This window comes from Megascapheus bottae, chromosome 29 (assembly GCF_031878675.1).
Source record: "Megascapheus bottae isolate mThoBot1 chromosome 29, mThoBot2.hap1, whole genome shotgun sequence".
Classification (NCBI taxonomy): domain Eukaryota; kingdom Metazoa; phylum Chordata; class Mammalia; order Rodentia; family Geomyidae; genus Megascapheus; species Megascapheus bottae.
The window spans coordinates 13756183-13782318 of record NC_143537.1 but is presented as its reverse complement, the minus strand read 5'-3'; the positions used below and the strand labels follow the sequence as shown (position 1 = coordinate 13782318).

General features: G+C 48.2%; 1 protein-coding gene across 1 annotated transcript; it reads right to left on the bottom strand.

The window, feature by feature from the left end:
• Positions 1 to 52: 52 nt before the first annotated feature.
• On the bottom strand, positions 53 to 15822 carry Sparc (secreted protein acidic and cysteine rich). Its single transcript, XM_090320819.1, has 10 exons — positions 15711 to 15822; positions 8287 to 8359; positions 7177 to 7242; positions 6841 to 6928; positions 4399 to 4520; positions 3323 to 3443; positions 2578 to 2711; positions 2134 to 2282; positions 922 to 1070; positions 53 to 284 (listed from the first exon to the last, which is right to left on the bottom strand). Exons 2-10 carry the CDS (start codon positions 8341 to 8343, stop codon positions 256 to 258), a joined length of 915 nt encoding a protein of 304 aa, XP_090176945.1. The 5' UTR covers positions 8344 to 8359; positions 15711 to 15822; the 3' UTR covers positions 53 to 255.
• Positions 15823 to 26136: the final 10314 nt, after the last annotated feature.

Below are 26136 nucleotides of genomic sequence, written 5' to 3'. Positions count from 1 at the left end.
AGGCCCCAAACAAAACCTACAACTTGGAAGGTCATGAGTTACAATTTCTGTGTTTTTCTTTTTTTTGTTGTTGTTTTGTTTGTTCTTAGCACCGTTAATATGTTCATTGAAATCTATGTTAGCACCTTGTCTCCAGGCAGAACACCAAACCATCCAAACATTTAAATCTTAGAGAGGAGGAGGGGAATGGGGGAAACTGAGGAGGAGATATCAGAAAGAAAATCCAGGATTGCTGAAGGAGGAAGGGCTGCCATCTCAGATGACAAGGTCTTTGTTGATATCCTCTGCAAAGTGAAGAGAGAAGACACAGTTAAAAATGAGGCCCTTGGCTGCGAGTGTGGCTTAGTGGTAGGGTGTTTGCCTAGCATGCATCAAGCTCTAGGTTCAATTCCTCAGTACCACAAATACAGAAAAAAGCTGGAAGTGGCATGGTGGCTCAAGTGGTAGAGTGTTAGCCTTGAGCAAAAGAAGTTCAGGGACGGTGCCCAGGCTCTGAGTTCAAACCCCAGGACTGTCAAAAATAAAAATAAATAAAAAAAAAGAGCCCTGCATCCACAAAGATAGATTTGGCAGGAGCTGTTAACTCTTCCTCCATCCCAGAAGTAGGTGGAAGTGGCTAGCTCAAAATCCCCAAGGACTTGGTGACACGAACTTTAGTCTCCTCTAGTTCTGAGAAATCCTGATCTCTTAGCTACATCACCAAGTTAATTTCTTCTTTCCTCCCCCATGGGGCCTCCCGATTCCCCAAAATAGAACTGGCAAGAAATCAAGCTTTCATGCTCCAGTTAGGGGAAAGGGACAGAGACCTTCTCACAGACAGAGAAGGATCTAGAAAACACCCCAGAGAGAATGGACAGACCCATCAAGGAGAGGCCAGCAGAGAGGGTCGGGGCCCCACATTTCCAATCCTCTGATACTCACTCTCCTTGATGCTGAAGCAGCCAGCCCATTCATCCAAAGAAATGTACTTGTCATTGTCCAGGTCACATGTCTCAAAGAAGCGAGTGGTACAATGTTCCATGGGGATAAGTGGAGCACGGAGTGGTGCCAGCTCAGTGTGGGACAGGTACCTGGAAGAGAGGAGGACATGAGCACGTCAACATGGGGGGGGTGGCAGGGAAGCAAGGGAAAGCGGGGGGTGGGGGGTCACCAGAGAGGCCCCGGGAGGGAGACTTAGAACATTGCACATCCACAGGGAGAGACAATGACTGATCAGCCAGAACAAGTGATCCCGCCTCTTTCTGGGTACCCTCGGGAAGGCAGATGTGGCTTCCAGAAATGAAAGGATGCTTGGTGGGTTTCATGCCCCCCCCCACCCCATTTCCTCTGGGAAAGTAAAGATTTGGGGCTGGGAGTGTGGCCTAGTGGTAGAGTGCCTGCCTAGCATGCATGAAGTCCTGGGTTCGATTCCTTAGGACCCATAGACACAGGACAAAGCCAGAAATGGTGCTCTGGCTCAAGTGGAAGAGTGCTAGCTTTGTACAAAGAAGCTCATGGACAGAGCGGGGACGCGGTATCACTCTCTCGGGTTGCTGTCGGGAACTCGCTGTGCGTGTATGCATGCATGCACGTGTGTGTGTGTGTGCGTGTGCGTGATCCTCAGGCTTGAACTCAGGGCCTGGGCAATGTCCCTGAGCTTCTCTGGCTGAAGGCTAGTGCGCTACCACTTGAGTCACAGTGCCACTTCCAGCTTTTCATTGGAGATACGAGTTTCATGGACTTTCCTGCTCAGGGATGGCTTCGAACCTTGATCCTCAGATCTCAGCCTCTTGAGTAGCTAAGATGGATGAATCGGCAAGAACTACCAGCAAGGCAGAGGCTCAGGACACCCCCAAACAGTGCCCTATTTTACCCCACATCTTTTGGGGTCTGATCCTCTTTCCCTAGGGCTTCTTGTCTTTTCCGGCACCCTAAGTTGGAGTATTCACACACAAGGTGCTTCAGCCTCTGTCACGACAGAACCTCCTAGATCTTTTCTCCCAATTAAACAGTCTTCTTCTAGATGCTTCCTGGACCTCAGGCAGAGATCCTGAGGACTGGGGAGGCCGACATTCCTAGAATCTAATGATTCTATCAGCCTTGGCTTGTGACTGTATCCCGGGTCCCTGTGGTGTTGGGGGGCCAGGGTCTTACCCGTCATTGGGGTTCTGGTCCAGCTGGCCGAACTGCCAGTGCACAGGGAAGATGTACATGTTATAGTTCTTCTCGAAGTCTCGGGCCAGCAAGTCCACGGGATGGTCCCCGGCCTCCAGGCGCTTCTCATTCTCGTGGATCTTCTTCACCTGTGGGAATGGTAATACCAGGGGTGACCAAGGTTTTGAGGGGTACAGGAGGGAAGGTGAAGACTGGGCAGGGCGCTTCCACCAGTGCCAAGAGGCCTACAGCATGCATTTGCCAAACCAAAGTCCCCAGCGACAGAGAGGAAGTGACATGGAGCTCAGAGCTAGTGCCTCACTCCAGAGACCTGAGAGAGCCAGCAGCTCACACCTGTAATCCCAGCTCCTCAGGAGGCTGAGCTCTGAGGATCGAGGTTCGGAGCCAGACTGAGCACCAAACAAACAGAAAGAATTCACTTACTCGCAGCTTCTGCTTCTCGGTCAGAAGATTATTGTTCTCATCTCTCTCATACAAAGTGACCAGAACGTTCTTCAGCCAATCACGCATGCGCAGGGGGAATTCAGTCAGCTCGGTGTCCAGGCAGGGGGCAATGTCTAGGGTTGAGGACACAAAAAGTGGCCAACTCAGATCTTTCTGCCTTCCTCCAGGCCCGCCACACAGCCCACACCACGCCCAACTCCCAAGTCCTTTCTTCCTTTCATGACCTTGTCAGGGAGCCAAGGTCATCTCTCTGGGCTGGTCTCATCTAAGACCAATGAGCCAGGAGAGTGTAACAAAGGGCAAAGAGTTGTCTGCTGCTTGCTCAGGTGTGGACTTAGGGAAAAGTTCACCCCAGTAGTTTTCACAGCGTCTGGGGTGATGGGCCAGGCTGGGAGGTCAAATTCTGGGACATGTGGATACATGAAGCCCTAGGTTCCATTCCTTAGCACCACATCCACAGAAAAAGCCAGAAGTGATACTGTGGCTCAACCGGAAGTAGAACTGTCGCTCAAATGATAACAGGCCAGCCTTGAGCAAAAATAAAGGCCCAGGGAGAGTGAGAGGCCCTGAGTTCAAGCTTTAGTACCAATAATATCTACATGTACATATATGCTATATATACATATATGTATTGTACGTCAATATCTTTTCCAGCACTGGTGGCTCATGCCTGCAGTTCCAGCTGTTCAAAGCCCTGTGCCTGAGGAGGGAAGGGTTGACTCACATTTGCAAGGCCCGATGTAGTCCAGGTGGAGCTTATGTCCCTTCTTAGTGCCCTCCAGAGTGCACTTGGTGGCAAAGAAGTGGCAGGAAGAGTCGAAGGTCTTGTTGTCATTGCTGCATACCTGTGAGTCAAGAACACCCCATCTTCACGCCCAGAACCCTTCAGAGCTACCACCATCCTGGCCCATTTCACAGATAGGGGACACTGAGGCCCAAGCAAGGAATACAGTTAACCCAAGGTCACACTGTGAATTCCTGAGGGGCTGTGACAAGAACCCACTCGAGGCTCCATCACTGAGCCACAGCAGAGAGGAGCCACTAAGGGCCACAGAGCAGAGCCAGAAGTGAGTCAGGGCTGAGACATGAAAGGACATTTGAAGGACAAGTTAAGGATGGGGATGGGACTGGGTGCTGGTGGCTCAGGCCTGTAATTCTAGCCACTCAGGAGGCTGAGATCTGAGGATTGAAGTTCAAAGCCAGCCCAGGCATGAAAATCCATGAGATTCTTTATCTCCAGTGAACCAACAGAAAACTGGAAGTGGCGCTGTGCCTCAAAATGGTAGAGGGCTAGCCTTGAGTTGAAGAGCTTAGAGACAGCACCCAGGCCTAGAGTTCAAGGGCCTCTACCAACTAACTAACTAAATAAATAGAACTTAGTGGGTTCTAATTAAATAGTCTCCCCAAAATAAAATTCCCACAAGAACCCTAGGGGTTAACCATTTCTATGCCACTTTGGACATGAGAGAGCAGAGGCTGGAACAGGCTTTGCACTTTAGCTAAGGTCTCATAGCCAAGAAGTAGCAAAGAAAAGATTTGAAATCTTCTATTCCTTCTGATCCCACAGTCTATGTTCTGGGATAAGTGAACTTGAACTTGGTGATGCTTATTTAACTCTCATTGGCTTCCTGGGCAGTGAGAATGTCACCACCCCCTCTCCTCCATTTCCTGTGAAGATTGGATACAGCCAGAGGACTTCTGAAATCAGAGCTCTCCCTGGTAGAACTGCTAGTCTCCCCACCACGCACAGTCTCCTGCACCCGTGTTGTGTTGCAGGAGGCCTCATTCTTCAGCTCTTACCTTCTCAAACTCGCCAACGGGGGCGGGGCAGCTGGTGGGATCCTGGCATACGCACATGGGGGTGTTGCTCTCATCCAGTTCACACACCTTGCCGTGTTTGCAGTGATGGTTCAGACAAGGGTCTGAAGGGCACAAGGGCATCGAATCAGCAAGCCATCAGACAGAACTCATGCCTATAATCCCTGATGAGATCTGAGGATCACAGTTCAAAGCCAGCCCAGACAGGACAGTCCATGAGACTCATTTCCAATAAGCTACTCAGAGAAATCCAGAAGTAACATTGTCTAAAAGCAGTAGAATACTTAGCCTTGAATGGCAAAAAGTTCAGGAACAGTGCCCAGACCCTGAGTTCAAGCCCTGAGACAAGGAAAAAAAAAATACAGTCTTTGGCTGTGGTTCTTTACTCTGAGCTTTTGAATCCTCACAAAGCCTAGCAATCTACAATTAGGGAGCACAAATAGCTGGGTTTGGGACTAGAAGTTGAAGTCACAGTTGAAACCAGGCATGTATGTGTGTGTATGTGTGCCAATACTGACCCTTGAATTCAGGCCTGGGTATATTGTCCCTGCGTTTTTTTTCACTCAAGCTTGGTGCTCTACCCCTTGAGCCACAGCTCCACTTTGGGCTTTTTAATGGTCACTGCAACTAAGAGTCTCACAGACTTCCTTTCCTGGGCTGGCTTTGAACTGTGATCCTCAGATCTCAGCCTCCTGAGCAACTGGGATGACAGGTGAGCCACCAGTGCCCGGCTTAGAATAGACTTTCTAAAATAGCTCCTGGACAGCTGCTGTCATAGATTTAAAAGCTGGGAGGTTGAATAACACAGACATAAATGTCTGGGAAAGGAAAAGGAAGAGGGAAAGACACTGGGGACCGCACAATGGAGCCCAGCTGACTCTTGTCAACACCAGAAGACAACAACAGGAAGAAGGAGGGCTGGTGATTCAACCTCACACTTGAGGCCAGGAGTATGCTTGCCTAGCATGCATGAAGCCCTGAGTATCACAGACACAGAAAAAGCTGGAAGTGGTGCCGTAGCTCAAGTGGTAGACTGCTAACACTGAGCAAAAGAAGCTCATGGGTAGTGGTCAGGCCCTGGCAAAACATAAAACCTCTCATCTTAGTTTGGTCCCCCATCCTCATTAGTTATCCCTCGGGATAAGAGTCACCTAGCTATTTATTTTCTCCCTAATGCTTATTTTTGGATTATTTTTGTTGTCCTGCTCTGTAGGCTGTGGGCTAAGACTTTTTTTTTGTACCAGTCCTAGGCCTGGAATGCTACGCTTGGGCGCCGACTCTGAGCTTTTTTGGCACAAGGATAGCACTCTACTATTTGAGCCACAGTACCACTTCCAACTTTTTTTGAGTGTTTCCTTGGAGATAGGAGTCTCACGGACTTTTCTTCCCCAGCTGGCTTTGAACTGCGCTGCTCAGATCCCAGCCTCCTGAGTAGTTAGGATTTCAAGTGTGAGCTACCCGTGCCTGGCTGAGCTAAATCTTACATACTTTCAGTTACAATCCTTCCCCAAACCAAGGGGCAAGAGTCCACCATTTCCCCTTTATTCCTGTGTTAAGATAAGGAAGCTCAGGCTCGGAGACGTTGAGATAGCTTGTGGAGAAAACAAGATGAATATATATATTTTTTTTGGAGGGGGGGGCTGTCTTGGGGTTTGAACTCAGGGCCTGAGCACTGTCCTTGAGCTTTTAGCTCAAGGTTAACAATCTGCCGCTTGGAGCCATACATAGCACCACTGCTGGCTTTTTCTGTGTATATGGTCCCAAGGAATGGAACCCAGGGCTTCATGCATACTAGGCAAGCACTCTACCACTAGGCCATATTCCCAAGGCAAGATGAAATTCAGCATCCATGTTCTCTACACCTTAGGCATCTCAACCCGACAGACTCAATCTGAAAGCTGTAGGCCATTTCTCTCCCTCTGTCATCAAAAAAAAAAAGATGAAAGGAAAGAGGAGGAGGAGAAAGAAGCAGGAGGAAGAAAAGGAAGGAAGATGAAAAGAGGAAGCAGAAGAAGGAGGAGAAGAAGAAGGAGAGGGGGAGGAAGTGGAAGAAAGAGGAAAGAGGAGGAGGAGGAGCAGGCGAAGGAGGAGGAGGAGGAGGCAGAGGCAGAAACAGCCATGGGAAATCTCAGTAACCTCCAAGGAATGTGAACCATAGCTTGGATTCATGACAAAGAGTTGAGGGAGGCTACTTCCTGCTTCCCGCTAGAGACCTTCCTCTCCAGCTACTCACCGGATGATGGCTTGGCTATGCATAGATCCCTCCCCAGAGTCCAGATTCCAGGGGAAGAAAGGCCAGACTATTCCCAGCAGTCTCTCTCCACAATCCTACAAGAGCCCCACCCTACATTTCCTTTGCACAAACCCCTCACACTAGCCAATGTCTTTCCTTAGGCCTGGGCCTGGAGTCACTGAAGGACTTACTGTCAGCCATCACCTCCTCTCCAGCTTCCTCAGCACCATCCTCAAATTCTCCTACATCCACCTGGACGGGGTTGGCTCCCACAGGGACCTGGAATGGAAAGCAAACAAACAAACAAAAAATAAAATGGTGGCCACCTCCAATTCCAGACCATGCTTCCTAACTTTAGGTGCTAGTGAGAATCTGGGAATATGTGGGGATCACTCAGGAGGAAAGGGGGCGGGGAAATATTCCCTCCAGCATGAGGAGTCCCAACACCTATTTGTAGCAGGGAAGGAGATGAGCTAGGAGCCTGGCATTGCCTTCCCAACCCATACTCCATATCCTGGACTCCTTACCTCAGTCACCTCAGCCATAGTTTCCTCCACCACCTCTGTCTCATCAGGCAGAGCGTCCTGCTGTTGCTGGAATGAGATAGACAGGTCAAGGTCAAGTTCAAAGTCAAGACCCACTTCAGGCTTTGAACTGTGATCCTCAGATCTCAGCTCCCTGAGTAGCTAAGTGTAAGCCACCGGGCCCAACACCTTCACCCGCTCTCCCTCCCTGCTATAGGTACTGGATCTTGCATGTCACTGGGCTTTTTCAAAGATTTGGTGCTCTACTACTTGAACCATAGCACCACTTCTGGCTTTTCCTGAGGAGTTTATTGGAGATAAGAAAACTCATGGCACTCCCTGCCCAGGCTGGCTTTGAACCAGGATCCTCGGTTCTCAGCCTCCTGAGTAGCTAGGATTACAGGAGTGAGCCAGCTGAATTCTGTTATTTGCAGCCAAATAACCTGGCTGATCACAAACCTATCTCCTCTCGGTATGGCTGGACTCTGTTCCATCAACTTCTCTTATCAGCATCCAAATTCAAACCCTCCCCCCCACTCTAGAGGGAAGAATGATAAGGGGTAAGACTAAAAAGATGGAACTGGTGTATTTGGGGGCTTGTTTGCTTGTTTGGCAGAAATTAGGTTTAAACTCAAGGGTTAGTGCTTTAGTAGGCAAGTCCTTTACCACTTGGGCCACACCAACAGGTTTGCTTTAGTTATTTTTCAAATCAAGTCTTGGATTTTTTTTTTTTTTTGCCAGTCCTGTGCTTGAGCTCAGGGCCTGAGCACTGTCCTTGGACTTTCTCAAGGCTAGAGCTCTACCACTTGAGCCTCAGCACCACTTCCGGCTTTTTTCTATATGTGGTACCAAGGAATCGAACCTGGGTCTTCATGCATGCTAGGCAAGCACTTTAACCACTAGGCCAACCTCCAGACCTTTGGATTTTTTTTTTAAGAGCTGGGCCTGTGCGTTAGTGGTAGAGTGCTTGCCTAGCATGCACAAAGCCCTGGGTTCGATTCCTCAGTATCACATACACAGAAAAAGCCAGAAGTCACACTGAGGCTTTGGAAGAACTGAGATAACAGGAGACATCACCAAACCCAGCTAAAGATGAGATCTTGAAATACTTACAGGAGCTGCCAACACCCTGCCAGCCAGGCAGAGGAGAAAGAAGACCCAGGTTCTCATGGTGGTGGATAGAACTCTGTAGGAAGGAGAAAGAGAGAGAGAAAGAGAGACTTCAGTGTCCCTGAACATTTTTAACTCAAGGCTAGCACTCTACCACTTAAGCTATAGCTCCACTTACGGCTTTTCTTTTGTGGGTAGGAGGGTTCATTGGAAATAAGAGCCCCATGGACTTTTCCTGCTTGGACTGGCTTTGAACCATGATCCTTAGATCTCAGCCCCTGGAGTAGCTGGGATTACAGGCATGAGCTCCCAGCCCTGGAAATATCCATTTTCTTTTGTCTTAGCAGCCCTCTGGCTCAGAGCCACCACTTGAAACGATATCCAGCTGGGATTCAATAGAACTACTTTGCTTTCCTTCTGTTCCTTTTGGCCATTTCCTTGAATTGATGACAGACTTTTGGTTCCATGGATGGTTATGACAGAAAAGTCTCATTTCTAAATACACTTAGTTGGAACTTTAAGAAGTGAGTGAAGGAAGGTGAGAGGCTCATTTACCAAGTAAGAGTAACCAATGGTAGATCTGAATCTGTCTCTGAGGTTCTAAGACTATTTTCTGTTTTATTCTCAGATCTCTCCCCCACCCTTCCCTCCTCCTCTCTGTAACAGAAGGCACGAATGGGCAATAGCGGCCTCTTGCCAATTTGAGACAAAGCCACCGTGAAGACAAAGAACAATAGTCTTGGACTAAGTCTCCATGGAAACCTGAGGGTGGTCCATGTGTGTGTGCATGTACTCCCACATACATCAGGGTCCTGGGGCTTGAACTCAGGGCCTGGGCACTGTCCCTGAGCTTTGTGTGCTCAAGGCTAATACTCTACCACTTGGAGTCACAGATCCATTTCTAACTTTAAAAAATATATATATAATTAACTGGCAGGAAGAATCTTGCAGACTTCCCTACCAGGGCTGGCTTCGATCCAGGATTGTCAGATCTCAGCCTCCCGAGTAGCTAGGATGACAGGTGTAATCGATCACCTCCCAGTGGACAAATTTTACTTTGTTAACTAACTGGACTTTCATCTCCAAATGGCTCCAGAAAGTTCTTAAGCTGATTCTTTAGACTGATCTAAATCTGCCTCCCTGAAAACTTCTGACTGATCCTCCCTCTCCCTCAGGCTCCTCACCCCTGCTTCCATCGAAGACCCCTCAGCTGAGCAAGGACACCACTGGGGAAAAGGGGAGGGGTAGCTTGGCATTGTGGGAAAATCTCTGGGCTTAAGACTAGAATAAATGCCAGGCTGCTTCTTCTATCTACCTCAGTACCTCCCAGGGTATAGATTGAGTCCTCTATCCTGCCCAGACATTGCTTTGTCCACCCATCCATGGGAGATTATATTAGATGCCTTTGGAGATGGATTGAATCCTTATAAGACTCTTAGAACACTGCAGGCAAGGCTGGCAGTGTAGCTCAGTGATAGAGTTCGTGCTTAGCAACCAGAAGGCCCTGGGTTTGATTCCACCCCCCTTCCCATACACACTAGAAGCACGGGCTGGCGTTGGTACACATTGTCTTCTTTGCTATTATCTATCTTTTCTTGGATGAAATGAGAGTAGCAGAAACAGACCAGAGGAAACATGTTCCAGAATAATCCTTTACTGGGCTAGATGAGACATAATTAGTCAACCCCTAGTTCCATGGGATATGCATGGAATTGAAAAACAAACAAACAAAAAAACCCTGCCAGGTACCTGTAGCTTCTGTCTATAATCCTAGCTACTCAGGAGGCTGAGATCTGAGGATCCTGGTTTGTAGCCAGCCTGAGCAGGAAAATCCATGAGACTCGTATCTCCAGTGAACCACCAAAAGTCAGAAGTGGAGCTGTGGCTCAAGTGGTAAAGTGATAGCTTTGAGTGAAAGAAAGAGAGAAGGAAGGAAGGAAGGAAGGAAAAGAGAGAGAAAGGAAGGAAGGAAAGAAAACTCAAGGATAGTACCCAGGCCCTTGGTTCAAACCCCAACTGCCAGAAAAAACAAACAAGCAGGAATCGAAGGTAACTGCTGTGGGAACTTAGCACTGTTTCACAATGACTTGAACTCCCAGAGGAACGTGATGTTTCCTTTCCTATCATGTTCTAGAAGGTCCCTTCACATTACGCCTCACCTATCTGCTCAAGAATTTGTCTGAGATTGTTTGAGGTTGAAGGGCCAAAGAAAGACTGGAAGCTAGATCCAAAAGAAGACACACACGCACACACACACACACACACACACACACACACACGCACACACACACACGCACGCACGCGCACACACACACACGCACACACACACACACACACACACACACACACACACACACACACACACACGCACTTCCAGCTGACAACGATGGCAAAGCCATGTCATGGGAGAAACATCCCAGATAGGACTGGCTGTGGGTGAAATCAACTTTGAGGTTAGCACATCAGAAAAACGCCAGGCAGTGGTGGCTCATGGTTGTAATCCTAGCTCCTCAGGAGGCTGAGACCTGAGGATCATGGTTTGAAGCCCAGTTTGGGTAGGAGAATCTCTGAGATTCTTATTACCACCGATTAACCACCACCACTAACAAAGCCAGAAGTAGAGCTGTGGCTTAAGTAGCAGAGGGCCAGCTTGAGCGAAAAAAGCTAAGGGATGGTGTTCAGGTACTGAGTTCAAGTCCCAGTACTGGTGGGAAGGTGGGAGGGAAACAGATGGGAAGATGGACAGAGGGAGAAAGAAGGGAAGGAAGGTAGGAAGAAAGGAAAGAAGGAAGGAAGATGGAAGCCTGCAGAAAGGAAAGAACTAGCCAACAACTAAGGTGGTGGCTTCTTGGCCCTAAGGTACAGGAAAGAAAAAAAAAGCCCCAAGCAAGAGAGGAAATGGAGGCGTATTTCCCTTGGCTGGACGATCATCAAACATATGCATCCGTTGCCCAACCCGACCGTCGCCACTGCTTTGGGTTCTGGACATGGCGTCCTTTCCTGTGGCCTTTATTTGCTCTGGAGAGAACTGAACACTAGTCATTAGTATTGGCTGCCAGGTGGACCTGAAGCTGAGCTCTCTCTCTCTCTCTCTGTCTGGAAAGATTTGGAGGTGGAAAAGTACAGCTACCCTCACTCCCCCATCCCCAGCTCACCTCCTTTTTAACATAAAGGGTCTCCTTAGGTTTCCCTGGGTATGGAAAAGTCACTGAATGTCGCAGGAAGGAGGAAATCTCAGAGTCGCAGAATTCTAGACTGTATGGCTCAGGATTATTGACTCTTAGGAAGAGTAACATGGGGGCCAGGAGCTTTGCCTAGTGGTAGAGTGCTTGCCTAGCATGCATGAAGCCCTGGGTTCGATTCCCCAGAACCACACACACAGAAAAATCTGGAAGTGGTGCTGTGGCTCCAGGAATAGAGCACTAACCTTGAGAAAGCCCAAGGAGAGTGCCCAGGCCCTGGGTTCAAGCCCCAGGACTGATAGGAAAAAAAGGAAGAACGAAAGAAAGAACGAAAGAAAGAAAGAAAGAAAGAACGAAAGAAAGAAAGAAAGAAAGAAAGAAAGAAAGAAAGAAAGAAAGAAAAGAGAGGGAGCATCATGGAATTGAGTTGCAAATCTTCCTGTCTAACTGGAGGGTCAAAGATTTTAGGGAATGATGCATCTCAAAGACATTTGCTTGAAGCTGGGAACTGGTGGTTTCTGCCTAGCATTCCGACTCCTCAAGAGGCTGAGATCTGAGGACCATGGTTTGAGGTCAGCCTGAGCAGAAAGTCTATGAGACCTTTATCTCCAAAGAGGTTCAAAGTGGAGCTGTGGCTCATGTGGTAGAGTGAAAAAAAAAAATCTCAGGGACAATGCCTAGGCTCTGAGCTCAAGCCCCAGGACTTAACAAAAAAGAAAAAAAAAGGAAAAAAGAAAGAAAAAAAAAAGGGGGGCGTGACTGGAGTGGAGCTGTGGAGCCGAGGGTTGTGGGGCCTGGTCTGAGACACTTTGAAACACCTTGAAAAGTTTGGGCCAGGCAACCCTAAGATCCTTTTGAGCTCAGACTTCCCAAACCAATGCAAGAAAAAGCTCCCCCAAACCCAGACTTTAGTGCTCAATTCCCCATTTCCACCAGTAATATTTCTCTTGGGAAAGGAAGATGTTAAATGAAATCTAGCAAGGACTGTCAAAGTTCGGGGGACAAATCAGAGACTCTGGAATTTTGTGGCTAGACTCCACCCAACTGAGATTCCAGAAACACCACTAAGTTGCCACGTTTTCCTGTGGCTAGCCCAGACTCAGGGTGGGGCTTCATCCTTCTCCTTGGCGCCCTCTGGGGGAAACCACAAATAGCATCCAAGTATCCAGGTTACCCCATCCCTGAGGAAGGCCTCAGAAAACCCTAGACGTGGCTGTGTGTACCTTTCCATGCTCCTTCTGTGCAGACATTACTAGATCATTAGAACCCATTCCTTTTGGCTGCCATGACCAGTGGGTTTTCCATGAATGGGCCAGGAGAAAGTTCTTTGCTATGCCTCTTCTTTTCAGGATAGAATACAAAACTTGGGGGGGGGGGACAAGTCTCTTCTGGTTCCTATGGCAAGTGGGTGGAGACAAACTTCCAGATGTTGAGAAACAATCTAGCTGTTTACCTTGTTTTACTCCTTGTTTGTTTGGGTTTTTCTTTTTTCATCTGAGATCCTAATGCTATGACAAGGATGTGACCCAAAAGGATTCCCCTCACCCCTTCTCCCTGCCAAAAACTAAAGTTATTGTTAAATTTCTGGGGGGAATCCAGCGGTAGAGAGAGTTGTCTCTGTTTAGTCTCCCTATAGACATCAAGCCAGCGTCAGTTTCTATGGCATGCGTGACTGTTTAATATGTCTCAGGGCTAAGGAGGAGCCTGTTTTTCTAGAGGATTCTGTTTTTATGTGCTGCTTCTGGCCTGCAGGACTCATCTGTTCCTGTTTCATAAGTTAGGATGGGAGGGAAGGAGGAAAGGAAGGGGGGAGAGGAGGAAACAGGGAAAGAGGGAGTAACTCCCTTAATCCTTAGGTCTTCCCAGAAGCTCCTTGGTAGCTTTTTCTTGTCTCCCCTAAAATTGGTGGATTGGAGAAAAGAATCATCTAGAAGAATACTAGTGGCCACTTGAAACCAGCACTAGCTCTAATGATGATGAAGCCACATGAGCTAGGCAGACAAGCAAAAAGAGAATTTTGTTTTTCTCTTTTAATGCCAGAACTGGGGTTTGAACTCAGGACCTATGCTCTGTCCCTTAGCTTACCATCCTATCCCCCAGTCATAGAGCTTGGACTCTGGGCCTGGACCCTGTCCCTGAGCTCTACAGCTCAAGGCTAGTGCTCTACCACTTGAGCCACAATGCTACTTCTAGTTTTCTGGTGGTTGATTGGAGATAAGAGTTTCATGGACTTTTGTGCCCTGGCTAGCTTTGAACCAGGATGCTCTGATCTCAGCCTCCTGAGAAGCTAAGATTACAGGCATGAGCTCCCAGCCTTGAGAACATCCATTCTCTTTTGTCTCAGCAGCTCTCAGGCTCAAAGCCACCACTGGAAACTATATCAACCAGCACTGAGCTTCCCTTAGCTTTTTTGCTCAAAGTGGTTTTACCACTTGAGCCACTTTGGACTTTAGGGGAATCATTAATAGGAGACAAAAGTCTCACAGACTTTCTTACCCAGACTGGCTTTGAACCTTGAGTCTCAGATTTCAGCCTCCAGAGGAGCTAGGATTACAGCCAGAAGCCACAGATGATGGTCTACACAATACGTTTTTAAACAACAACACAAATGGGTGTAAAGAGGAGTTTTATATAACTCCCCCCCCCCCAGTAAATGGAGCTGCCCTGTTTGCAAAGGGGGGGGGAAGCAAGGATTGAATGATTTCATTGACATGAGGATGCATTAAATTAAATACGTGGGATCAAAGTGCTTCCCTGTGTGGGTGTTTGTGGGGGAGTTTCCTGCGTGCTGGGGGCAGGGTAGAAGTTCTCAGAGTATTCCCTAAATCCTTTCCCAGCCTGCAAAAGGCAAAGACCCTGGAGGGGAAAAAAAAAAAAGAAAGAAAGAAAAAGAAAAGAAAGAAAAGGGTTACCATGGTGACTAACATTCCTCAGAGAGTGAGTCACACAGCCCAGAAGAGCTCCTACAGTGGGTGGGACTTGGAGAAAGTTGCAAAAGTTGATTCCTTCTGGGGCTGCCCCTATACTCCCTCCCTCCCTCCCTCCCTCCCACCCTCCCACCCTCGCTCCCCCCTCCCCTTTGCCGATGTGGCAACTGGTGGCTAATTTAACTCTTGGCTTTCCCTAACCTAACAACTCCGATTTTTAACGCACTCATCCTGCTCATCCAATGGCCAGTTTCTGATCTCATTTAAGAGACTTTCTTTAGAAAGTTCCAGAGGATCCCAGACACTCTAAAGACCAGAGTCTTCTAATATCACAGATAAAGAGGCAAAACCCAGGGCACTGTCCCGGAAGACTGTCCTTAAATCAAGTCAGAAGTCCTTACCTGGGTTTGCTCTTTCTACAGCAGAATAGCCAGAGGCATCATTCTGAGATGTAAAAAAAAAAAAGGGGGGGGGGAATGCTCGTTCTCTGAGGAAAAAATGCATACCTCTTTTAGGGTGATCATCTTTCCCCTGATCCCTTCTCCCCCCCAAAAAAGACCTAAGAAGACCACTGGACAATCCCAAAGAAGTCATCTGCTATCCAACAGGCTGGATGGATTTCTGTGTGTCTTTCAAACCCAGTGAGGTACAAAAGGGCACTCTGGAATGTAGTCCTCTTATTATTATTTTTTCCTGTTTCCTTGCTGGGATGTTATCTGCGATCCTGTATCCTTGAGATCTCATTTGGTTAAGGACATGGGGCCCTCTCCTGGAAATCCAGGAGACAGAGGAACAGTGATCATTCCACCATGAAGGCTCAGTGTAGGTGACACTGAATGGGGCCAGACTGAGTTGGTGGGGTGGGGTGAGGGATTGGAGGAGGGAGGGTTAGTAGGGGAACATCCAGGCTTCCTAAAGAGGCTAAACCCCATTTTTGCCATTTGGGGGCCTGGGTGTGAAAATCTCTTCTGCTTCTTTGGGAAGCAAATCTAGAAAGACTGTTCTAAAACAAAAATAGGCACACAGGATCAACAGTTGACTAGCCACTCAGTAGTGGTTGTGATTGGAATCCCATAATGGTGGCCACGTTGACAAAGGAGCAAAAGAGGACAGACACAGACAGACAGACAGCTTCTGAAACCAGAGGGACAGAGAGAAGACATTCTGCGGCCAAGCCATAGTGGAATGGCTTTGTTTTTATTTGTTCCTGACAGACAAGTAACAAACTATTGAATTGCTTTCTCCAACGCAACAGGCAGTGGGTGTGTGAACCGGGGTTAGCAGGGAAAGCAAATCCACAGGGAGGAAGTTTCCTTACCTTTGTGGCAGGCAGGCAGGCAGGCAGGCAGGCAGGCAGGCACCAGGGAGAGAAGAACGAGCTGTTAGAAGGTCTGCAAGAATGTGCTGGAGTTTTGAGACAGACTACAGGAAGCCACTCAGAGCTGGGGGCTGGGTTTGCTTCCTCCCTCCACCCATAATCCCTCCTCCTCCTCCTCTGTCTCCTCCTTCTCTCTGGCTCTGCCTCCCCTGCTCTCCCCAAAGCTACCTCTGTCTTTTCATTTCTTTCTTCCTCTCCTGACCAGATACCCCCACTCCCTACCCTGCCCCCGTGGCCTCATCAGGAATGCCAAGGCTGGATGGACCCCAGGAATCATCTAGAACAGCTTTGTCTTTGTTCAGTGGGCCTAAAGAGGGAGAAGGATTACCCAAACATCCCCCTGGGGCAGAGCCAGGCCCAGTGTCCTGACTTTATGGCCAGTAAAACTTACAAGAGTATTCTGTTATATTATATTAGGTAATGTCAAGAAGAGCAAAGTAATTCCAAATAAGTTCTGTCTCTCTCTGTCTGTCTGTCTCTCTGTGTCTGTTTCTCTCTCTCTCTCTCTCTCTCTCTCTCTCTCTCTCTCTCTCTCTCTCTCTCTCTCTCTCTCTCTCTCTCTCTCTCTCTCTCTCTCTCTCTCTTGTTGTTGCCTGAACTCAGGCCTTAGGTGCTGTCTCTGAGCTCTTCAGCTCAAGGCTCTCTACCACTGGAGCCACAGCACCCCTTCCAGTTTTCTGGTGGTTCTGTGGTGATAAGAGTCTCATAGACTTTCCTGTCCTGCCTGGTTTCGAACCATGATCCTCAGATCTCAGACTCCTGAGTAGCCCAGATGACAGGTGTGTACCACCAAAACCTGGCTGAAGCCTTCCACTGACAAACAAAACAAGCTGTCATGAGCAGCTTCCCTGATAAATTGTGTGGGGTGGGGAGGAAATGTTCACTGTGAATTTTAGTTGTATATTTGATGGGGGGAAGAAGGCTCAAGGGAGGGTGGGTACACACAGTCATAATAGCCAATGTCCACGTGTGAAAGTGGAGTCAGGTAACTGGAGCAGAGGAGTTTGGGGTGTGGAGAGGTGTGGGAGAAGGGATGCTGTGGATTAAAGACGCATGATGCTCATAAATGGGTACAGAGAATTGAAACCCCTCTGTACGCCCATTTCAAGTTGATAAGATTATGTTGGCTTTGTGTTGGGCCTGGAGTTTGAACTCATTTGCGGTTACTCCTTTTGTGTGTGTGTGTTTGGGAGGGGGGTGACTTTGACTCTCTGCTTCCATCTTCTGATGACTCATGTTAGAGCCCTGTGGATAATCTAGGATTATCTCAGAGTCCTTAACATAATCCACACAAGTCCCCTTTGTCAGGAAAAGTCACAAACGTTGCTGCTAGAACCTGAACAGCCTGAGGCAGGGTGTTATTTAGTGAACCAAAGGTAGGTACCATTTCCACACTTCCATTCAGATTCTTCCCTCCCTTCCTTCCTTCCTTCCTTCCTTCCTTCCTTCCTTCCTTCCTTCCTTCCTTCCTTCCTTTCTTCCATGTGAGCAAGTACTGGTGCTTGAACTCAGGGCCTTAGACTCTTAACTTTTGCCACTCAAGGCTGGTGTTTTATCACTTGAGCCACACCTCCATTCCTAGCTTTTTGCTGGTTAGCTGGAGATAAGAGTCTTTGGGGACTTTGTCTTCCCAGGCTAGCTTCAAACCATAATCTTTAGATCTCAGCCTTTTTTTTTTTTTTTTTTTTGGCCAGTCCTGGGGCTTGAACTCAGGGCCTGAGCACTGTCCTTGGGCTTTCTCAAGGCTAGAGCTCTACCACTTGAGCCACAGCACCATTTCTAGCTCTGTGTATGTGGTACCGAGGAATCAAACCCAGGGCTTGGTGCATGTTAGGCAAACACTCTACCACTAGGGCACACTCCTGACCCCAGATCTCAGCCTCTTGAATAGCTAGGATTACAGATGTGACCCCCAGCCTCTGCTAACCCTCCTCACTTTAAAGATGAAGAAACCAAGGGCCAGAGAAATGAATGACCTGCTCTAGGTCTTAAAGTCTATAACCTATACACCACACAACACTGTCTCCTGTTCCCTCCTGGCTAGGGCTGCTCATCTTTCTATAGTTACTCCAAACCTCCTCTCCTTGTGTGTGTGTGTGTGTGTGTGTGTGTGTGTGTGTGTGCGCGCGTGCGCATGCGTGCGCGTGCACATCACTAGGGTTCAAACTCAGGGCTTTGGCACTGTCCCCAAGCTCTTTTTGCTAAATACTAGTGCTCTACCACTTTGAGCCACAGCCACTTCCAATTTTCTGGTGGTTCACTGGAGATAAGAGTCTCATAGACTTTCCTGCATTGGCTGGCTTTGAACCATGATCCTCAGATCTCAGCCTTCTGGAGTAGCCGAGATTATAGGTGTGAACCATTGGCCCCCAGCTCTCTCCTCTTCTTTTAGAGCAGCCAGATCCTCTCCAAACTCATCTCCTTGGCTAGTTCAGGGCCCCATGTTGCAAGGTCTAAGCTAGGCCTGAGCTGAGGTCACCCAGCTCTAGGCCCCAGGCTAAAGTCCTGTAGAAGTTGGGTTTGGGTTTACGCATGGCAACAGACAATGTTACACCTTTTGTGGGTCTGGCTGAAAGTCAAATCTGCCCTGGCACACTAGACTGACTCAATCATTGTTTCTGTATCATTCCCTAGGGCTGAGGCCTCCCCCCAACTCCACCTCTGCTACTCATTGGCTGCTGGGCACAAAGACCCCATTGTTATATGGTCCCAGGGTCCCTGGGCAGAGAAGCTGTTGACCACGCCATGGTCATCCACAGAGGAAGATGAAACAGAACTTCATCTCCCACTGAATAGCTAAAGACTCTCGCCCACTTCTTCCCAGTCCATAAGACTTTGTGTGTGTGTGTGTGTGTGTGTGTGTGTGTGTGTGTGTGTGTGTGCGCGCGCGCGCGCATGCGTGCCAGATCTGGGGTTTGAACTCAAGGGGTGGGTGCTGTTCCTGAGCTTTTTTTGTCCCCCCTCAGTCCTAGCACTCTACCACTTATGCCACAGCTCTACTTCTGGCTGTTTTTGGCGCTTAATTGGAGATAATGAGTCTCACGGATTTTCCTGCCTGGGATGGCTTCAAATCACGATCCTCATATTTCAGTCTCTGGAGTAGCTAGGATAACAGGTTTGAGCCTCAGTGTTCAGACACAAAGATTTGTATTCTCCTAATCTCAGGGAGTGGTGCTTTTATTTAGACTCTAAGGTAGAAAAGTCAGGATTTTCTAGGCACCTTTTGGGTTCAGGAGACCGAAAAGACTTGCCAAAGTCCCAGCAGGGAGTTGCAATGACTTTTTTTTATGGGGGGGGAGGTTGGGGGGCTTGAGCTCTGGGCCTGGGCGCTGTCCCTGAGCTTTTCAGGTCAAAGTTGAGCCACAGTGCCACTTCTGGGTTTTTTTTTTGGTAATTAATTGGAGATGAGTCTCATGGACTTTTCATGCCCAGGCTGGCTTTGAACCTCGATCCTCAGATCTCAGCCTGAGTATTACAGGCATGAGCCACCTGCATCTGGCCTTCAAGGACATTCTTAGAGTTCTAACAAGAGTGTTCCCACTGCCTGAGCCTGGTGGCTGTCCTCTGGCATCCCTGCTTTTCAGGTGGCTGAGATCTGAAGAGGGTCATGGCTTGAAGCCAGTCTGGACAGGAGAGTTTGTGAGACAGTGCCCAGGCCCTGAGTTTAAGCCTCCATTCCAGCAAAACACACACACACACACACACACACACACACACACACAGGATCACTAGAGGCCACTCCTGTCTGAGGGTGGCACCTGAGCCAGGAATGTGAGAAGTGACTGATAAGCTAGTACCACCATATCTGGGGTTAGCCTGGCTTTGGAAAACTCAAGCTATGGGATAGCAGCTGAGCAATCTGGAGATCTTCACCCCCACCCCCACCCACTAGAAGATGCAGGGAGACTGTTCCTTTAGGTGGTTGCAGGGGGGAGATGGCTTTGGGCCCGCCACGTCACTCCTAGCTTTGTATCTGTGGAGGCTGAGCAGAGAGGCTTGGTTTGTGGGTCATATGAGGGAATCCGCTGCCACGTTGTTATCCCTGGTTGGGCTTCAGGAAAGATGTTTAAGGCTGTGGGGTTTCCCTAGCAAATTGATACCTGTCTGTGAAGTATGCCACTGGCCCTGGACCGTTACAGAGAAGGGAGGGAGGAAGGCAGAAACAATTGATGACTGAGTTCCTCCACCTCTGCCCAGGGTGGCAGTAAATGGGCCAGAAGCAGCTGGGCTGTGCTCAGAGCCACAGAGACAGGGCCTAGAAGAAGGACGAAAGGGCTGGGAAACTATGAGTAAGAAATATATTTGCAGGCTCCAAATCCAGGCCTGGATCCTATCCCTGAGCTCTTTTGCTCAGAGCTGGTCTTCTACCACATTTTGTTGCTGTTGTTGGTCCCAGAGCTTGAACTTGGGGCCTAGATGCTGTCCCTGAGATTCTTTTGCTCAAGGTTAGCACTTTTATCACTTGAACAACTATGCCATATCTGGCTTTTTTTTTCCTGAGTAGTTAATTGGAGATAAGAGTCTCATGGACTTTCCTGCTCACGTTGGCTTTGAACCATGATCCTTAGATCTCAGCCTCCTGAGATCTAGGATAATAGATGTGAGCCACTGGTGCCTGGTCTCTCTCTCGTTACTATTTTTCCTCTCCTCTCCTCTCTTCCTTCTCTCTGTTCTGTCTTCCACGGTCCACGCCCTCCTCTCCCTCTCCTCCCTCTTCTCTCTTGCCTCTACCCCTTTTCGCCTCTCCCTCTCCCCTTCTCCTCCCCACCCCCACCACACCCCTCCTTCTCTTCTCCCCTCTCTCCCCTCTTCTCTCTTTTCTCCTCCCCTCTCCCTACCCTTTTCCTTTCTCCCCTCCCCTCCCCTCCTTCCCTCTCTCTTCTCCCCTTCCTTCCCCCCTCTCTCTCTTTCCCTCCCTCCTTCTCTGAGCCCAGATTCCAAGGACACAACGTTCTGATGCGGAGGTTTTGTTGGCAGAGGTTCCCAACCCCTCTGAACCCCTCCAGAGGCTCTGGAGTCTACCTCAGCCTCACCGCCCCCACCCAGAAGAGTTGTTTGTTCTCCCAAGATCCCAGAACCACCAGGGAGATGGGGGGAGGGACTGGAGGCAGCCTCCCCCCATGTCCTCCTATGGGCCCCAGCGCTAAGGCCTCCACCTCCCCCTTCTCCCCTCCCAACCCCGCCCCAAGTTGGGTTATTCTCCTGATTCAGACATTTTTGTGGGGTGAAGTCACCTCGGCCCAGCCAGCTAAGCAGGCTGCTGGCCCTGGCCTCTGCTGCCTGGCCCACCCCGCCTTCTTCTGCCACGTCCCTGTGCCCTCAGCTTCTTCCCGACAAGGTGGTATCTGCTTTCCTGCAAAGAAGGGCAGACACAGTGGCCAGGGCAAGTGGCATCCCCGCTTTGTCTTTCCCCAAGGTCCAGGGTAGCTCTGATTACCACCAAGCCCCCAGGGAAAGAGCACACGAAGAAGTCCTTCCATCAAGCCAGAGAAAGAGAGGCAGAGTCCACAGAGGGAGGGAAAGACAGACACGGGAAGAGAAAGAGACACAGACGGCGTTCTAATTAGAAGAGACAGATAAGGATATGCAGAGAGAGTCAGACAGAAATCAAATGTGGAGAAAACGTAAACAGGGCTGGCGGGTGTTGTTCAAGTGGAAAAGCGTTTGCCTAACAAGCATGAGGCCCCCATGATCAAATCTCAGTGTTGCATAAAATAAAGAAAAGAAAGACACGGCAAGGAACGAATGAGAGAGAAAGGAAGAAGGAAGGAGAGAATGAAAAAGAACAGCTCGGTGCTGGTGACTCGAATCTGTAACCCTCAGGAGGCTGAATCTGAGGACTCTAGTTCAAAGCCAGCCCAGGCATAAAAATCCCTGAGACTTGGGCCGGGAGTTTAGCCTAGTGGTAGAATGCCTGTCTAGTATACACGAGGACCCGGGTTCAATTCCTCGGTACCACATACATAGGAAAAAGCCAGAAATGGTGCTGTGACTCAAGAGAAAACCCAAGGACAGCACCCAGGCCCTGAGTTGAAGGCCCAGGACTGGCAAAAAAAAAAAAAAAATCCCTCAGACTCTTATCTCCAATTGACCATAAACAAAACAAAGTAAAAACATGGCTTAGTGGTAGAGTGCTTCCCTAGCCTGCATGAAGCCCTGGGTTTCATTCCTCAATACCACATAAACACTAAAAATCTGGAAGTGGTGCTGTGGCTCAAGTGGGAGAGTGCTAGCCTTGAACAAAAGAAGCTCAGGGTCAGTGCCCTGGGTTCAAGCTCTGGGACTCACACACACAAAAAAAGCCAAAAATGGAGGCGTGGCTCGAGTGATAAAACACCAGCCTTGGTTGGAAAAGCCAAGTGAGAACACAAGGCCCTGAGTTCAAACTCTACTACCAGCATCTCCTCCAGAGAGGGGGGCGGGGGTCCACATCCCTTCATCTCTGGAGCCTCCTCTGGGATTATCCTTGCCGGGCTGTGGAGTGTTTGACTACTGATTACAGATCTGACTCAAGTCACCATTGTTAACGACCTAGATTTCTTCTGTCCCTTAACACAGGGACCTCCCGGGGTGACAGCTTTACTGTCTTTTGTAGGACGTGATCAGGATGGGGTGTACTTTACTCCCCCCCCCCCATTCTTTCAGAGCCCATCCATCCACATTTACCAGCCTGCTGATTTCATTGATATGGTGGATTTTCTTGGTCTGTGTGAGTCATACTTTGAAAGTAGACAAAGCTAAACTTTGGTAAGAGAGGCAGGATAAGAATGAGCTGGTGTGGGGAAGGGGGAAGGGAGAGAGAGTAGAGAAAGTGACACACAAACCCGAGGAGAGGAAGGCTGAGGCATGAAGACCCAGTCAAATCATATATAAAAGCTGAAAGACAGACAGACAGACAGACAGACAGACAGACAGAGGGATGAAGAGGAGAGGAGAAGAGAGGAGAGAGAAGGAGGAGGAGAAGGACAAGAAGAAAGAGGAGGAGGAAGAGGAGGAGGAGGAAAAGGAAGAAGAGGAGGAGGAAGAAGAGAAGAGGAGGAGGAGGAGGAGGAGAAGGAGCACCAGTGCCACATACCTGTAATCCTAGCTACTCAGGAGGCTGAGATCTGTGAATTGTGGTTCAAAGCCAGCCCAGACAGGAAAGAGAATCTTATGTACAATAAATTACTAGAAAACTGGAAGCTCAAGTGGTAGAGCGCTAGACTCAAGCAAAAGAAGCTCAGGGACAGCACCCAGGCCCTGAGTTCAAGCCTTACAACTGACACAAGTAAAAAGAAGAAATGTTTCACAGATTTTCCTGGCCAAACCTTGAGCCTCAGATCTCAGCATCCTAAGTAGCTAGAATGATAGGCATGAACCACCAGTACCCTGCATTTTTTGCACCATTTTCCATGATTTTATTCTCATATAGGTGCACATGAGTGCCTCGGTTCTATTTCAGCCTCTCCCCTCCTATTAACCCCTACAGCCCCACATTTTACACTTCCGTCCTTCATTTCTTTTAGGCCTAGATTTTTATCTCTGTCACATTTCTTTATCCATTCATCAGTTGAAGGACACTTAGGTTGACTGTATTAAGTGTGGCTAATGTAATCAGGTCTTCTATAAGTGTGTAAATGTCTCCGCTGGATGCAAAGGTCTCTATTGTGTGCAAAGGTCTCTGTTGTATGCAAAGGGCTCCATTGAATGCAAAGGTCTCCATCGTATGCAAATGTTTCTGTTGTATGCAGATGTCACTGCTGTATGCAAATTTGCCTTCCTTTCTATAAGTGCCCAGGTGAGGCCTTCATTTCTCAATCCCTGACAGCAGCAATCACTTAACCACTTTTTTTTTTTTTTTTTGGTCAGTCCTACAGCTTGAACTCAGGGCCTGAGTGCAGTCCTTGAGCTTTTTTGCTCAAGACTTGAACCACAGCTCTGTGTGTGCTTTTTCTAGTAGTTGATTGGAGTTAAGAGTCTCACACAGGCTTTCTGGCTCCAAATGGCTTCAAACTATGATTCTCAGATCTCAGCCCCCTGAGTAGCTAGGATCACTAGTGCCTGGCTTGAGTTCTCTACCTCTCCAGCTACCCCAGTCCTCAATTTCTCCTCCCTTCCCCTCCTCTTTTCTCCCTTCTTCTGATAGGATACCACTATGTATATAGCCTAGGCTAGCCTCAAACTCATAATCCATTGGCCTCACTGCTGGGATTATAGGCATGCACTATCATACTCGGCTAGAAATCCAATTTCTGAAAAAGGAGATGCTGTTCCTTTTGTGGCTGGAAAGGAACACCAAGGCAGACAAGTATCAGGAAGGGATAAGATTGGGAAGAAAGTTTGTTCCAGCTTCTGGAACTGGAGCTGAAGCAATGTCTGGAGTTTGTTGTCTGGGACACCAAAATGCTTGAGATGATTCCACATCCAGCTATGCAGGGAAGGCTGCGCCAACTCTTCGTGGAGTCAGCTTTTACTCCTTCCAGCCATGTGAAGAATGACTTTTTGTCGGGGCAAGGCCTCTTCTGGAGTTTTTGTCTTTCCAGAGGGATGGGAGGAAAAGATAGGACTTCATACAGGGTGTCAGTACACTTTAGAGGCAGTAAGACCCAAGGGTTAGTTCTGAGTCTTCACACCTTGCTTCCAACATAAAATAATAATGGCAGTAGAATTCTCACAAAGTTTTTCCAAGGATTGGAGAAGTTAGTAACATTTATTAGGCAAAAAAATATGCAGCTCGTGTCTGTCATCCTAAGCTACTCAGGATTGCTGAGATGTGAGGATCTCAGTTCAAAGCCAGCTCAGACAGGAAAGTTCACAGGCATAGAATTCCAAAGGGCAAAGCTGCAGTATTTGGAGTTTCTAGTTCTGCACTTAAAAAAAAAGAAGAAGAAGAAGAAAAAGAAAAAAGAAAGCCACATTCCAGGTCTCCAAGCTACTCAAGTACTTATTTGGTGCACCCTGAAGCTATATGCCACGTTGTAACTGAAGCCCAGGTGGTGGCACATGCTTCTAATCCCAGCACTGGAGAGGGTGAGATTAACAAGGCTGGAAGATCTTGAGTTTGAGATTAGACTGGGCCACATAGTAAACTCTTGTCTTAAAAAAAAAATAATTAAAAAGATTGAGCCAGGCACTGATGCCCTCATGTCTATAATCTTAGCTACTCAGGAGGCTAAGATCTGAGCATCCTAATTGGAGGCCAACATAGGGAGACAAATCAAAGAGACTCCTGTCTGCAATTAATCAGCAAAAGGCTGGAAGTAGAGTTGTGGCTCAAGTGGTGGAGTACTGGCCTTGAGTTAAAAAACTTAGGGATAGCACTCAGATCCTGAGTTCAAGCCCCTTGGCCGACAAAAAAAAAAAAAACAACACACTAAAACTAAACAGAAAAACAAACAAACAAAAACAAAACCTCATGCCATCAGAGAGTCTTTGCTTCTGTTTCATATGGGATTTAAGACTGATAGAAAGGGGGCAAGAACGTGGCGTAGAGTGCTTACCTAGCATGTACAAAGACCTGGATTCAATTCCTCGGTACCACATACATAGGAAAAAAAACCCAAAAACTGGAAGTGGTGCTGTGACTCAAGTGGTAGAGCTCTAGGCTTGATAAAAGCCCAAGGATAGAGCTCATGCCCTAAATTCAAGTCCTAAGACTGGGGGAAAAAAAAGATAGATAAAAGGCTTTTGACAGATAATAATCTGATTTCATCATTAGACAGAGGAAGAAAATGAAGTTCTATGGGGAGAAAAAAAAATTTTTTTTTGTGCCAGTCCTGGGCTTGAGCTCAGGGCGAGCCCTCACCTTGGACTTTCTCAAGGCTAGAGCTCTACCACTTGAGCCTCAGCACCACTTCCAGCTTTTTTCTATATATGTGGTACCGAGGAATCGAACCCGGGTCTTCATGCATGCTAGGCAAGCACTCTACCACTAGGCTAAACTCCCAGCTCTTTCTCTTTTCTTTCTTTCCTATTTCTGATCTGTGTAGCCCAGACCAAACCTTGAGTTTCAGAGTCTCCTGTTTCTACCTCCTCAATGCCGGGCTTACAGGTATATGCTACCTACCACTTCCAATTTGGATGTTTTTTGTATGTGTGCCAGTCTTGGGGCTTGAACCCCAGCCTTTCACTCAAGGCTGGTGCTCTACTACTTAAGTCCCAGCACCACTTTCACATTTCTGGTGGTTCAATGGAGGTAAGAGACTCATAGAGTTTCCTGCCTGTGTTGGCTTTGAACTGTGATCCTCAGCTCTCAACCTCCTGAGTAGCTAGGATGACAGGTGTGAGCTATTTGTGTGTTGGGGGGCGGGGAATGTAGGGACCAGGAGAGCTAGGCAACCACCCTTGCAGCCCTTTTGTGCCATAAAGGATGCATTCATACAGGTTC